Source organism: Ranitomeya imitator, chromosome 1 (assembly GCF_032444005.1).
Source record: "Ranitomeya imitator isolate aRanImi1 chromosome 1, aRanImi1.pri, whole genome shotgun sequence".
Taxonomy (NCBI): Eukaryota; Metazoa; Chordata; class Amphibia; order Anura; family Dendrobatidae; genus Ranitomeya; species Ranitomeya imitator.
Window position 1 is genome coordinate 840,501,312 of NC_091282.1, and position 15,044 is coordinate 840,516,355.

Consider the following 15,044-nt stretch of genomic DNA (forward strand, 5'->3'; position numbering starts at 1 on the left):
AACACAGCTGGCCTCCAATAAAGGAGTAGAACCATCTCAAGGAGGATCACAAGGAAATGGAAAGCATGTGACTTAAATATGAGTGCCTGAGCAAAGGGTCTGAATACTTATGACCATGTGATATTTCAGTTTTTTTCTGTTATTTTCTGGGGGGTTTTTTCAGTCAAGATGGGGTTCAGAGAGTACATTAATGTGAAAAAATGTTTGTTTGTTTTTTAATTTACCAAATGGCTGCAATGAAACAAAGAGTGAAAAATTTGAAAGGGTCTGAATACTTTCCGCACCCACTGTAGCTTAAAGTTTTAATATAAATGTGGGAATACTGGAGCCAGAATCATTATTTCTGTATCTTTTCTGGTGATGGAATGTTCAAATAATTGGTAAAACATGCCTAGAAATGTCCTTTCCTCTATAAAGTGTGTCTAAAAGGTGCAAATGAAATGACATTGACATTCCAGGTTCAGGTGTGATTTTCATCACCTTCCCTTCATTGGAAAGCAAGTACTGAGTTTTATTTGCATTTTTTTTTTACAGAAGAAAAGAAGAATAATAAGCTATTTTTGCTACACCAAAAGGCAAAGTCATTTTTTAACATATCAGCTACCTATTTTTACTTTTAAATGTATGGACATTACAGTAAAATTCTGTACTTATGTTACTGAATGAATTTCACAGCCTCATACATTGACCTGTAAGTTCAGATGAAACAATAAAAAAGTGGGGTGAAAAACACCATTCTACTTCCAGTGATAATGTGTCAGTTTGATCCCAAAACTGATATTTTTTTTATTAAACAGAAATACATCCAACGCGTTTCGAAGTCACACCAATCAACTTGTTCTGATGTAGGGGTCGGGTGTGACCCTGAAACGCGTTGACAGTATATCTGTTTAATAGAAAACTATCAGTTTTAGAACCCAACTTTCCATCATCATTGGCGTTTTTCTTGCCCCACATTTGCATTGTTTCCTCTGAACTTGCTTTCCTTTTTAGGGACCAGACCGGCTCTGGAAGAAGGGTGGCCAGCAGCAACTTCCACCCCATTCCAAGGTTCTGAACACAACATTGCAAGGTGAGATGTGACACAAGTGGGTTATAAGGAATTCACTTATTCTTAACTTAATATTCTGATATTTTGGCCTATTAAGCACTGTTCCATTTTATTATATAAGTCAGTATCTAGCATTAATACATCAGTATATCCTGGAAGAGGATGAGTATCTTCAAAATATGTTAAGATGGAGGTTTTTTATGTAGATTTTGAAGCAGATCAAAATCCACGTAAAATAACCCCTCCTTTAAAGACAACAAAAGAGAACTCTAATTTGTACATGATAATACATTGAAGGGGTTATCCAGGGAGGGACTTAATTATTTTGTTGTTTTCCAAATGTCGCCAACATGCTTACAAGGTGCTGACTTCTCATCTCATGAACTAAGCCTTCCCCCTTCTCAGTCTCAGAATCTGCTGTGATGAAGAAGCTTAGCTGATGAACCACATATCTACCTATCGTTGGTCTGTTGTCTATGTGTTAACTGGTGAAACCAATGTCTTTAGGTGCAGTCACAAAGTCAGTCATCTATTTCAAGCGTGCGATTATTGACCTGTTCCTGTCGCTCAGTAGGTGGCAGAAGGAGAATTACGCAACACTCAATTTACTTTGATTAGTAGAACAATTAACTACTAATTAACTAAGTTTGTTGGTTCACATAGATTTGTTTCAAATCTCAATAAATCAGGATATTTAGTGGTCTGTTTGGGGAAGTATCATCACTATTGAATATGTTACTTGTTTCGTTTTGTCCACCTTGTCAGTTATAAATTTTGTTATAGGGCTTTGTTCACACTGTTGTGTTGCAGTATGTTATGGTTCCATAGCTTTTTCATGGAAGAACTAGGGAGAATTCACTAAGTACTTTAGAAACACCCTACAAAATACTCTACAAAAATGTAGCAACTTTTTGTGTTTTTACCCAAGCTTCAGTACTTAACCACTAAAAGTGGATGGGACTTATCAGGAGGGGACATTAAATACACAGGTGATAGAAAGTGGTGTAATTTATAGAGGTGGTGTACTCCAGTTCATGATTTAGTGACAGAAAGACAATCTTGATATCTTCCTTGACAGTTCACCCACTTATTTCAGTAAAATTTGGAAATGATACATTTTAATGATGATACGTTTTATGATATATGAAATGTTTCCTTGTAATGTTGATACTAATTATATGTTATAGAGAAGAATACAAAAATTAGGGCAATAAGTACAATATAAAGGGGCTCCAATATGGAGATAAATGTATGCATTCATAATGAAATCTCGTACACTCAGCCCATTTTACCTTGGCAGGCTCCAGTTCGGATATTTGGAATAAATCCTCTACGGCATGGATGTGGTTGAGCTGGACACATCTCACAGGGGTGACCCCAGGCACGGCCAATAGTAGCGCAACACAATGTCTTTGTGCACACAATACCACTAAGTTGTCCTTGACACATTTGGTTGCTGATTTGTGTAAAACATGGTCCAGTTCGGTAATCTGCAAACAATAAGAAAACAGCATTGATATATGGTCCAACACCAATTTGATGGCGGCATGTCTTACTCAAAAGTTTACATTTGTGAAACTTTGGCACTGAAGATCAGAAACATGGCCACTTACACAGTGCGCTAAGTTTTATTTCTTATTAGGAAGTCACTTAACATATGACTTACGGAAATGCACTGTATGGACACACATCTTAATCATCCCATTACTGCAGATAAATAAAATCCAGCCCCTAGCCATACAATCTGCTTCTACACAGATTTTTTAAAGAAATGGCTCGTTCTAAAGCACTCTCAAAATTCAGAATAGAAGTTTAAGCCCGGGGTCAAGCTAGCGTGTTTTACGGACGTATGAGAGGCGCAGAAAATACGCATTGCACACGGTACAATGATTCTCTATGGCCCAGCTCCTATCTGCCGTATTTTACGCATCCGTATTTTACGGTCTTGTACGGCCATAGACAATCGCAGCATGCTGCGTTTGTCAGTGTATTGCGCAAAAAATCCACCAATGAAAGTCAATGGGGGTGAGAAAAATACGGATTACACACGGACCAACAGTGTGACTTGCGAGAAATATGCAGCGGTGTTCTATAGAAAAGCCGGCAATTCAGTGCGGTGTACAGTAAAATCACACTGACAGGTTTTATTAGAATAGATAGAATAAATGTGTACACATAGTATAGGGATATATATATACTAGATGGTGGCCTGATTCTAATGCATTGGGTATTTTAGAATATGCATGGCCACGTAGTATATTGCCCAGCCACGTAGTATATTGCCCAGTCACGTAGTATATTGCCCAGCCACGTAGTATATTGCCCAGTGACGAAGTATATTGCCCAGTCTTGTAGTATATTGCCCAGCCACGTAGTATATTGCCTAGCCACGTAGTATATTGCCCAGTGACGAAGTATATTGCCCAGTCTTGTAGTATATTGCCCAGTCACGTAGTATATTGCCTAGCCACGTAGTATATTGCCCAGTGACGTAGTATATTGCCCAGCCACATAGTATATTGCCCAGCTACGTAGTATATTGCCCAGTCACGTTGTATATTGCCCAGTTACATAGTATATTGCCCAGTGACGTAGTATATTGCCCAGCCACGTAGTATATTGCCCAGCCATGTAGTATATTGCCCAGTCACGTAGTATATTGCCCAGTCACATAGTATATTGCCCAGTCACATAGTATATTGCCCAGTCACGTAGTATATTGCCCAGTCACATAGTATGTTGCCCAGTCACGTAGTATACAGTACAGAGGCACGTAGTATACAGCACAGACACGTAGTATATTGGCCAGTCACATAGTATATTGCCCAGACACGTATGAAATAGGTTAAAAAATAAAAAATAAACATACTCACCTTCTGAAGGGCCCCTTGTAGTCCTCTCGCCTGTGTGCGGTGCAGCTTCCGGTCCCAGGTTTGGTATGAGCGCAAGTTTTACCTATCACCACACAGTCCTAGATTTGCCACAACATAATAATGTTGCTTAGTGCATCCCGGACTATATAGATTGAAAAAGGAGGCCAAATAATGGTCTATACATATATAACGAAATATAGTAAATTTTATTATATATATCAAAATAATGCATAAAAATCACATGAACAAGTCAAATATTGTGAGCAAGTACAAAGAGGGCAATCCAAGACAAAACAGCAACATCCACCATAGTGGGACTAGCTGGGGGTGCCATTAAGTCAATGGTACTAGAGATGGAACACATAAAAAGACCTCAATAATAGGGAACATAAATATACCTATGGTAAAGTATATAGATTGCTGAGACCCTGGATATCAAATTATATCTACACAAGTGGAGAAACTCTACCAATGTAACATCATTAATATAGCATAAGTCCCTTTCATAATGCACAAATAGTGGAGCTTGTATGAGCCTATACCTATGTACGTACCGGGCGGCACGGTGGCGCAGTGGTTAGCACTACAGCCTTGCAGCGCTGGAGTCCTGGGTTCAAGCCCCACTAAGGACAACATCTGCAAAGAGTTTTTGCGTGTTTGCGTGGGTTTCCTCCGGGCTCTCCGGTTTCCTCCCACATTCCAAAGACATACTGATAGGGAATTTAGATTGTGAGCCCCATTGGGGACAGTGATGATGATGTGTGCAAAATGTAAAGCGCTGCGGAATATGTTAGCGCTATATAAAAATAAAGATTATTATTATTATTATTATTATTACAGTCACCAACTTGTGAGAAAAATCACAACTGGTCATAGCATCAACAAATATTCATGTAGTACCTGTGGCCATAGCTAAAGCTGTTATATCTCCCCTGCTGTCACGCTGGTGGACTCCTCGACGCACGTTTCGCCACTAAGGCTTCGTCAGGAGGTGCATGGTATGAGCGCAGGACCTGTGATGACGTCACGGTCACATGACCGTGACGTCATGGCAGGTCCTTGTCGCATAGCATCCTTAGCACCGGAACCTGCCGCTTGCACTGCCGAGGACAGGACGACACGTCGGAGGGTGAGAATAACGTTTTTTTTATTATTATTATTATTATTTGTAACAATAGATCTTTTACTATTGATGCTGCATACGCATGTGTGTGACCAACTAGTAAAAAGTTGGTCACACAGGGTTAATAGCTGCGTAACCGGAGTGTGTTACACCGCGCTCCGGTAACGCTGGCATTAATCCTGTGTGAGGGCTGACTGGAGGGGAGTACGGAGCGGGCACTGACTGCGGGGAGGAAGGAGCGGCCATGTTGCCGCCGGACTGCGCCTGTCGCTGATTGGTCGTGGCAATGGTCGTGGGCGTTTTGCCACGACCAATCAGCGACTTGGATTTCCATGACAGACAGGGCAATAGACAGGGGGCACAGCACCGCAAGTCTAGGTAGCTACGTTCCCCTTCTTCCCATTCATTCCCCAGTTTTTACAGGCAGGGGCGGCTGCATTAGCAGGCTCCTGCTTGTAAAATTATTTAACCCCTTCAGATGAATTTATAGCATGGGACATGACTGAGCATCGGAGAGGTATGGGATATTGTTGGTTTTTTATTTTAACTTTGTTTTTGGTGACAAGGATCTTCAATTGGATTGAGAGTATAATAAACTATTACAACATCCTGTGTCTTTATTTCAACAAAATACTTTTTTCATAATGTGTGTGTTTTATTAACCCCTTTCTGACATGGGACGTACTATCCCGTCGAGGTGGGGTGGGCCCCCATGACCATGGACGGGATAGTACGTCCAGCGCGATCGCAGCTGACATCCGGCACTATGTGCCAGGAACGGTCACGGACCGCCCCCGGCATATTAACCCCTGGCACACCACGATCAAAGATGATCGCGATGTGCCGGCGGTATAGGGAAGCTTCCCTGCGGGCTTCCCTGAGCCCCCCGCAGCAACGCGATGTGATCGCGTTGCTGCGAGGGTCTCACCTCCCTCCCTGCTTCCTCCAGCCCCGAATCCAAGATGGCCGCGGATCCGGGTCCTGCAGGGAGGGAGGTGGCTTCACAGAGCCTGCTCAGAGCAGGCACTGTGAAGGCTGCAGCGCTGCATGTTAGATCAGTGATCTGACAGAGTGCTGTGCACACTGTCAGATCACTGATCTGTGATGTCCCCCCCTGGGACAATGTAAAAAAGTAAATAAAAAAATTTCAAAATGTGTAAAAAAAAATAAAAAAAAATATTCCTAAATAATGAAAAAAATATATATATATTATTCCCCTAAATACATTTCTTTATCTAAATAAAAAAACAATAAAAGTACACATATTTAGTATCGCCGCATCCGTAACGGCCCGACCTATAAAACTGGCCCACTAGTTAACCCCTTCAGTAAACACCGTAAGAAAAAAAAAAAAAACGAGGCAAAAAACAACGCTTTATTATCATACCGCCGAACAAAAAGTGGAATAACACGCGATCAAAAAGACAGATATAAACAACCATGATACCGCTGAAAGCGTCATCTTGTCCCGCAAAAAACGAGCCGCCATACAGCATCATCAGCAAAAAAAAAAAAGTTATAGTCCTGAGAATAAAGCGATGCAAAAATATCGTATAAAAGCGCCAAAACATAAAAAAATGATATAAATGAGGTGTCGCTGTAATCGTACTGACCCGAAGAATAAAACTGATTTATCAATTTTACCAAACGCGGAACGGTATAAACGCCTCCCCCAAAAGAAGTTCATGAATAACTGGTTTTTGGTCATTCTGCCTCGCAAAAATTGGAATAAAAAGCGATCAAAAAATGTAACGTGCCCGAAAATGTTACCAATAAAAACGTCAACTCGTCCCGCAAAAAACAAGACCTCACATGACTCTGTGAACCAAAATATGGAAAAATTATAGCTCTCAAAATGTGGTAACGCAAAAAATATTTTTTGCAATAAAAAGCGTCTTTCAGTGTGTGACGGCTGCCAATCATAAAAATCCGCTAAAAAACCAGCTATAAAAGTAAATCAAACCCCCCTTCATCACCCCCTTAGTTAGGGAAAAATTAAAAAAATGTATTTATTTCCATTTTTCCATTAGGGCTAGGGTTAGGGCAAGGGCTAGGGTTAGGGTTTGGGCTAGGGCTAGGGTTAGGGCTAGGGTTAGGGTTAGGGTTAGGGCTAGGGTTAGGGCTAGGGTTAGGGCTAGGGTTAGGGCTAGGGTTAGGGCTAGGGTTAGGGCTAGGGCTAGGGTTAGGGCTATGGTTAGGGCTAGGGTTAAGGCTACAGTTAGGGTTGGGGCTAAAGTTAGGGTTAGGGCTATGGTTAGGGCTAGGGTTAGGGCTACAGTTTGGGTTGGGGCTAAAGTTAGGGTTGGGGCTAGGGTTAAGGCTACAGTTAGGGTTGGGGCTAAAGTTACGGTTAGGGTTTAGATTACATTTACAGTTGGGAATAGGGTTGGGATTAGGGTTAGGTGTGTGTCAGGGTTAGAGGTGTGGTTAGGGTTACCGTTGGGATTAGGGTTAGGGGTGTGTTTGGATTAGGGTTTCAGTTATAATTGGGGGGTTTCCACTGTTTAGGCACATCAGGGGCTCTCCAAACGCGACATGGCGTCCGATCTCATTTCCAGCCAATTCTGCGTTGAAAAAGTAAAACAGTGCTTCTTCCCTTCCGAGCTCTCCCGTGTGCCCAAACAGGGGTTTACCCCAACATATGGGGTATCAGCGTACTCAGGACAAATTGGACAACTTTTGGGGTCCAATTTCTCCTGTTACCCTTGGGAAAATACAAAACTGGGGGCTAAAAAATAATTTTTGTGGGAAAAAAACAGATTTTTTATTTTCACGGCTCTGCGTTATAAACTGTAGTGAAACACTTGGGGGTTCAAAGTTCTCACAACACATCTAGATAAGTTCCATGGGGGTCTAGTTTCCAATATGGGGTCACTTGTGGGGGATTTCTACTGTTTAGGTACATTAGGGGTTCTGCAAACGCAATATGACGCCTGCAGACCATTCCATCTAAGTCTGCATTCCAAATGGCACTCCTTCCCTTCCGAGCCCTCCCATGCGCCCAAACGGTGGTTCCCCCAACATATGGGGTATCAGCGTACTCAGGACAAATTGGACAACAACTTTTGGGGTCAAATTTCTCCTCTTACCCTCGGAAAATACAGAACTGGGGGCTAAAAAATAATTTTTGGGGGAAAGATTTTTTTTTTCAATTTTCACGGCTCTGCGTTACAAACTTTAGTGAAACACTTGGGGGTTCAAAGCTCTCACAACACATCTAGATGAGTTCCTTAGGGGGTCTAGTTTCCAAAATGGTGTCACTTGTGTGGGGTTTCTACTGTTTCGGTACATTAGGTGCTCTGCAAATGCAATGTGACACCTGCAGACCATTCCATCTAAGCCTGCATTCCAAATGGAGCTCCTTCCCTTCCGAGCCCTCCCATGCGCCCAAACAGTGGTTCCCCCCCACATATGGGGTATCAGCGCACTCAGAACAAATTGGACAACAAATTTTGGCATCCAATTTCTCCTGTTACCCTCGGGAAAATACAAAACTGGGGGCTAAAATTAATTTTTGTGGGAAAAAATTTTTGTTTTATTTTTACGGCTCTCCATTATAAACTTCTGTGAAGCCCTTGGTGGGTCAAAGTGCTCACCACACATGTAGATAAGTTCCTTAGGGGGTCTACTTTCCAAAATGGTGTCACTTGTGGGGGGTTTCTACTGTTTAGGTACATTAGGGGCTCTGCAAATGCAATGTGACACCTGCAGACCATTCCATCTAAGTCTGCATTCAAATGGCACTCCTTCCCTTCCGAACCCTCCCATGCGCCCAAACAGTGGTTCCCCCCACATATGGTGTATCATCGCACTCAGGACAAATTGGGCAACAAATTTTGGGGTCCACTTTCTCCTGTTACCCTCGGGAAAATACAAAACTGGGGGCTAAAAAAATAATTTTTGTGGGAAAAATGTTTTGTTTTATTTTTACGGCTCTGCATTATAAACTTCTGTGAAGCACTTGGTGGGTCAAAGTGCTCACCACACCTCTAGATAAGTTCCTTAGGGGGTCTACTTTCCAAAATGGTGTCACTTGTGGGGGGTTTCAATGTTTAGGCACATCAGTGGCTCTCCAAACGCAACATGGCGTCCCATCTCAATTCCTGTCAATTTTGCATTGAAAAGTCAAACAGCGCTCCTTCCCTTCCGAGCTCTCCCATCCGCCCAAACAGTGGTTTACCCCCACATATGGGGTATCAGCGTACTCAGGACAAATTGTACAACAACTTTTGGGGTCCAATTTCTTTTCTTACCCTTGGGAAAATAAAAAATTGAGGGCCGAAAGTTAATTTTTGTGAAAAAATATGATTTTTTATTTTTACGGTTCTACATTATAAACTTCTGTAAAGCACTTGGTGGGTCAAAGAGCTCACCACACATCTAGATAAGTTCCTTAAGGGGTCTACTTTCCAAAATGATTTCACTTGTGGGGGGTTTCAATGTTTAGGCACATCAGGGGCTCTCCAAACGAAACATGGCGTCCCATCTCAATTCCAGTCAATTTTGCATTGAAAAGTCAAATGGCGCTCCTTCGCTTCCGAGCTCTGCCATGCGCCCAAACAGTGGTTTACCCCCACATGTGGGGTATTGTCGTGCTCAGGACAAATTGTACAACAATGTTTGGGGTCTATTTTCTCCTATTACCCTTGGTAAAATTAAACAAATTGGAGCTGAATTAAATTTTTTGTGAAAAAAAGTTAAATGTTCATTTTTATTTAAACATTCAAAAAATTCCTGTGAAGCACCAGAAGGGTTAATAAACTTCTTGAATATGGTTTTGAGCACCTTGAGGGGTGTAGTTTTTAGAATGGTGTCACACTTGGGTATTTTCTATCATATAGACCCCTCAAAATGACTTCAAAAGAGATGTGGTCCCTAAAAAAAAATGGTGTTGTAGAAATGAGAAATTGCTGGTCAACTTTTAACCCTTATAACTCCCTAACAAAAATGTAAAGCAGACATGTGGGAAATGTTACTTATTAAGTATTTTGTGTGACATATCTCTGTGATTTAATTGCATAAAAATTCAAAGTTGGAAAATTGCGAAATTTTCATAATTTTCGCCAAATTTCCGTTTTTTTCACAAATAAACGCAGGTACTATCAAAGAATTTTTACGATTGTCATGAAGTACAATATGTCACGAGAAAACAATGTCAGAATCACTGGGATCCGTTGAAGCGTTCCAGAGTTATAACCTCACACAGGGACAGTGGTCAGAATTGTAAAAATTGGCCCGGTCATTAACGTGCAAACCACGTTAAAGGGGGTAAAGGGGTTAACCATTTACTACTATTGGATTAATAATGGATAGGTGTCTTATTGATGCCTCTCCATTATTAACCTGGCTTAATGTCACCTTACAATAGCAAGGTGACATTAACCCTTTATTACCCCATATCCCACTGCTGCAGGGGAGTGGGAAGAGAGTGGCCAAGTGCCAGAATAGGCGCATCTTCCAGATGTGCCTTTTCTGGGGTGGCTGGGGGCAGATGTTTTAGCCAGGGCGGTCCTAAAACCATGGTCCCTCTCTAAGCTATTAATATCTGCCCTCAGTCACTGGCTTTACCACTCTGGCGGAGAAAATTGCGCGGGAGCCCACGCCAATTTTTTCTGTGATTTAACCCTTTATTTTAAGAGCTAGAGCCCCCAAATTTTGCACACAGACACTTGAAACATTATTAATGAGGAATATGTAAACAAATAAGGGATATGAAATGGTTTACTGTATGTAAACCATGTCTCATATCCTGTCGGATTTCAGAAGGAGATAGCAAAAGCCGGCAATTGAATTACCGCCTTTTAAGCTGTCTAGCGCTATATTACATATAAATATATATATGTGTCTCACTGACATATTTATATATATATATATAATAGAAGAAAGGGAACAGCACAACGCTTGTACTTATCTTCAGGTGCAGGGCCTCAGGCAACCAGTCCAACGATTGCACCAGATTCACAGAGATTCAAAAAAAGAGGCAGCACTCCATTATTAAAGTGAAAAAATGTGGAAGGTTTAATCAACCCACATAGACGGGCGACGTTTCAGCTCCATTTGAGCCTTTTTCAAGCCTATATATATATATATATATATACAGTGGGGCAAAAAAGTATTTAGTCAGTCAGCAATAGTGCAAGTTCCACCACTTAAAAAGAGGCGAGGCGTCTGTAATTTACATCATAGGTAGACCTCAACTATGGGAGACAAACTGAGAAAAAAAAATCCAGAAAATCACATTGTCTATTTTTTTAACAATTTATTTGCATATTATGGTGGAAAATAAGTATTTGGTCAGAAACAAACAATCAAGATTTCTGGCTCTCACAGACCTGTAACTTCTTCTTTCAGAGTCTCCTCTTTCCTCCACTCATTACCTGTAGTAATGGCACCTGTTTAAACTTGCTATCAGTATAAAAAGACACCTGTGCACACCCTCAAACAGTCTGACTCCAAACTCCACTATGTTGAAGACCAAAGAGCTGTCAAAGGACACCAGAAACAAAATTGTAGCCCTGCACCAGGCTGGGAAGACTGAATCTGCAATAGCCAACCAGCTTGGAGTGAAGAAATCAACAGTGGGAGCAATAATTAGAAAATGGAAGCCATACAAGACCACTGATAATCTCCCTCGATCTGGGGCTCCACGCAAAATCCCACCCCGTGGGGTCAGAATTATCACAAGAACGGTGAGCAAAAATCCCAGAACCACGCGGGGGGACCTAGTGAATGAACTGCAGAGAGCTGGGACCAATGTAACAAGGCCTACCATAAGTAACACACTACGCCACCATGGACTCAGATCCTGCAGTGCTAGACGTGTCCCACTGCTTAAGCCAGTACATGTCTGGGCCCGTCTGAAGTTTGCTAGAGAGCATTTGGATGATCCAGAGGAGTTTTGGGAGAATGTCCTATGGTCTGATGAAACCAAACTGGAACTGTTTGGTAGAAACACAACTTGTCGTGTTTGGAGGAAAAAGAATACTGAGTTGCATCCATCAAACACCATACCTACTGTAAAGCATGGTGGTGGAAACATCATGCTTTGGGGCTGTTTCTCTGCAAAGGGGCCAGGACGACTGATCCGGGTACATGAAAGAATGAATGGGGCCATGTATCGTGAGATTTTGAGTGCAAACCTCCTTCCATCAGCAAGGGCATTGAAGATGAAACGTGGCTGGGTCTTTCAACATGACAATGATCCAAAGCACACCGCCAGGGCAACGAAGGAGTGGCTTCGTAAGAAGCATTTCAAGGTCTTGGAGTGGCCTAGCCAGTCTCCAGATCTCAACCCTATAGAAAACCTTTGGAGGGAGTTGAAAGTCCGTGTTGCCAAGCGAAAAGCTAAAAACATCACTGCTCTAGAGGAGATCTGCATGGAGGAATGGGCCAACATACCAACAACAGTGTGTGTCAACCTTGTGAAGACTTACAGAAAACGTTTGACCTCTGTCATTGCCAACAAAGGATATATTACAAAGTATTGAGATGAAATTTTGTTTCTGACCAAATACTTATTTTCCACCATAATATGCAAATAAAATGTTAAAAAACAGACAATGTGATTTTCTGGATTTTTTTTTCTCAGTTTGTCTCCCATAGTTCAGGTCTACCTATGATGTAAATTACAGACGCCTCTCATCTTTTTAAGTGGTGGAACTTGCACTATTGCTGACTGACTAAATACTTTTTTGCCCCACTGTATATATACAGTTAGGTCCATATATATTTGGACAGAGACAACATTTTTCTAATTTTGGTTATAGACATTACCACACTGAATTTTAAACAAAACAATTCAGATGCAGTTGAAGTTCAGACTTTCAGCTTTCATTTGAGGGTATTCACATTGAAATTGGATGACGGGTTTAGGAGTTTCAGCTCCTTAACATGTGCCACCCTGTTTGTAAAGGGACCGAAAGTAATTGGACAATTGACTCCCAGGCTATTTCATGGACAGGTGTGGGCGATCCCTTCGTTATGTCATTCTGAATTAAGCAGATAAAAGGCCTGGAGATGATTTGAGGTGTGGTGCTTGCATTTGGAAGGTTTTGCTGTGAAGTAAACATGCGGTCAAAGGAGCTCTCCATGCAGGTGAAACAAGCCATCCTTAAGCTGCGAAAACAGAAAAAAACCATCCGAGAAATTGCTACAATATTAGGAGTGGCAAAATCTACAGTTTGGTACATCTTGAGAAAGAAAGAAAGCACTGGTGAACTCATCAATGCAAAAAGACCTGGGCGCCCACGGAAGACAACAGTGGTGGATGATGGCAGAATAATCTCCATGATAAAGAGAAACCCCTTCACAACAGCAAACCAAGTGAACAACACTCTCCAGGAGGTAGGTGTATCAATATCCAGATCTACCATATAGAGAAGACTGCATGAAAGTAAATACAGAGGGTTCACTGCACGGTGCAAGCCACTCATAAGCATCAAGAATAAAAAGACTAGACTGGACTTTGCTAAAAAAACATCTAAAAAAGCCAGCACAGTTCTGGAAGGACATTCTTTGGACAGATGAAACCAAGATGAACCTCTACCAGAATGATGGGAAGAGAAAAGTATGGTGAAGGCATGGCACAGCTCATGATCCAAAGCATACCACATCATCTGTAAAACACGGCGGGGGCAGTGTGATGGCTTGGGCATGCATGGCTGCCAGTGGCACTGGGTCACTTATGTTTATTGATGATGTGACACAGGACAGAAGCACCCGAATGAATTCTGAGGTATTCAGAGACGTACTGTATGCTCAGATCCAGCCAAATGCAGCCACACTGATTGGTCGTCGTTTCATACTACAGATGGACAATGACCCAAAACATAAAGCCAAAGCAACTCAGGAGTTTATTAAAGCAAAGAAGTGGAATATTCTTGAATGGCCAAGTCAGTCACCTGATCTCAACCCGATTGAGCATGCATTTCACTTGCTAAAGACTAAACTTCAGACAGAAAGGCCCACAAACAAACAGCAACTGAAAACCACCGCAGTGAAGGCCTGGCAGAGCATCAAAAAGGAGGAAACACAGTGTCTGGTGATGTCCATGAGTTCAAGACTTCTGGTAGTTATTGCCAACAAAGGGTTTTCAACCACGTACTAAAAATGAACATTTTATTTAAAATTATTGAATTTGTCCAAATACTTTTGGTCCCTTTAAAAACAAGGTGGCACATGTTAAGGAGCTGAAACTCCTAAACCCTTCATCCAATTTTAATGTGGATACACTCAAATGAAAGCTGAAAGTCTGAACTTCAACTGCATCTGAATTGTTTTGTTTAAAATTCATTGTGGTAATGTCTATAACCAAAATTAGAAAAATGTTGTCTCTGTCCAAATATATATGGACCTAACTGTATATATATATATATATATATATATATATATATATATATATATATATATATATTAACTGTATATATGTTTTCATGAATATTTGAGCCCATGGATGCATTGTATGTCTGTTTTGCAAGCCGGCATGAAAGTCTCGCTGTACGGATGCCATACGGATTACATACGGAGGTTTACATGCGCAAAATACGCTGCCACACCCTGCCTACGGATGACATACGGATCACTATTTTGGAATCATTTCTGCGTATTACGCATGTAAAATACGGACCGTATTTCCTTACGCTGAGGGCCGAGCTTAGTAACCCGATATTTACCCTGGTTACCTAAAAAAACCAAACACTACATACTTACATTCCGGTGTCTGTCGCGTCCCTCGCAGTCAGCTTCCCGCACTGACTGTGAGCGCCGGCCGGCCGTAAAGCAGAGCACAGCGGTGACATCAAACACAACGATATCGCTATCCAGGACGCTGCAACGTCACGGATCGCTATCGTTATCGTTCTAAAGTCGCTCAGTGTGAAGGTACCTTTAAGCCCCCAATACACAATAGTTAGCTGTTGGCCAAACAATCGTTTGACATATTGTTTGGCTGATAGCTATCTCTCCCAAATTCCCCATAAACAGGAATGTTCCTCTCAGT

General features: G+C 41.6%; 1 protein-coding gene across 1 annotated transcript in view; it reads right to left on the bottom strand.

Annotated features, from left to right (window-relative positions):
* Positions 1 to 15,044, bottom strand: part of LOC138650900 (fibrillin-2-like) — a 263,684-nt gene that overhangs the window by 86,445 nt on the left and 162,195 nt on the right. The window contains exon 7 of the mRNA XM_069740769.1: positions 2,344 to 2,541. Coding sequence (XP_069596870.1) covers positions 2,344 to 2,541 — 198 coding nt within the window. The remainder of the gene's footprint in view (positions 1 to 2,343; positions 2,542 to 15,044) is intronic.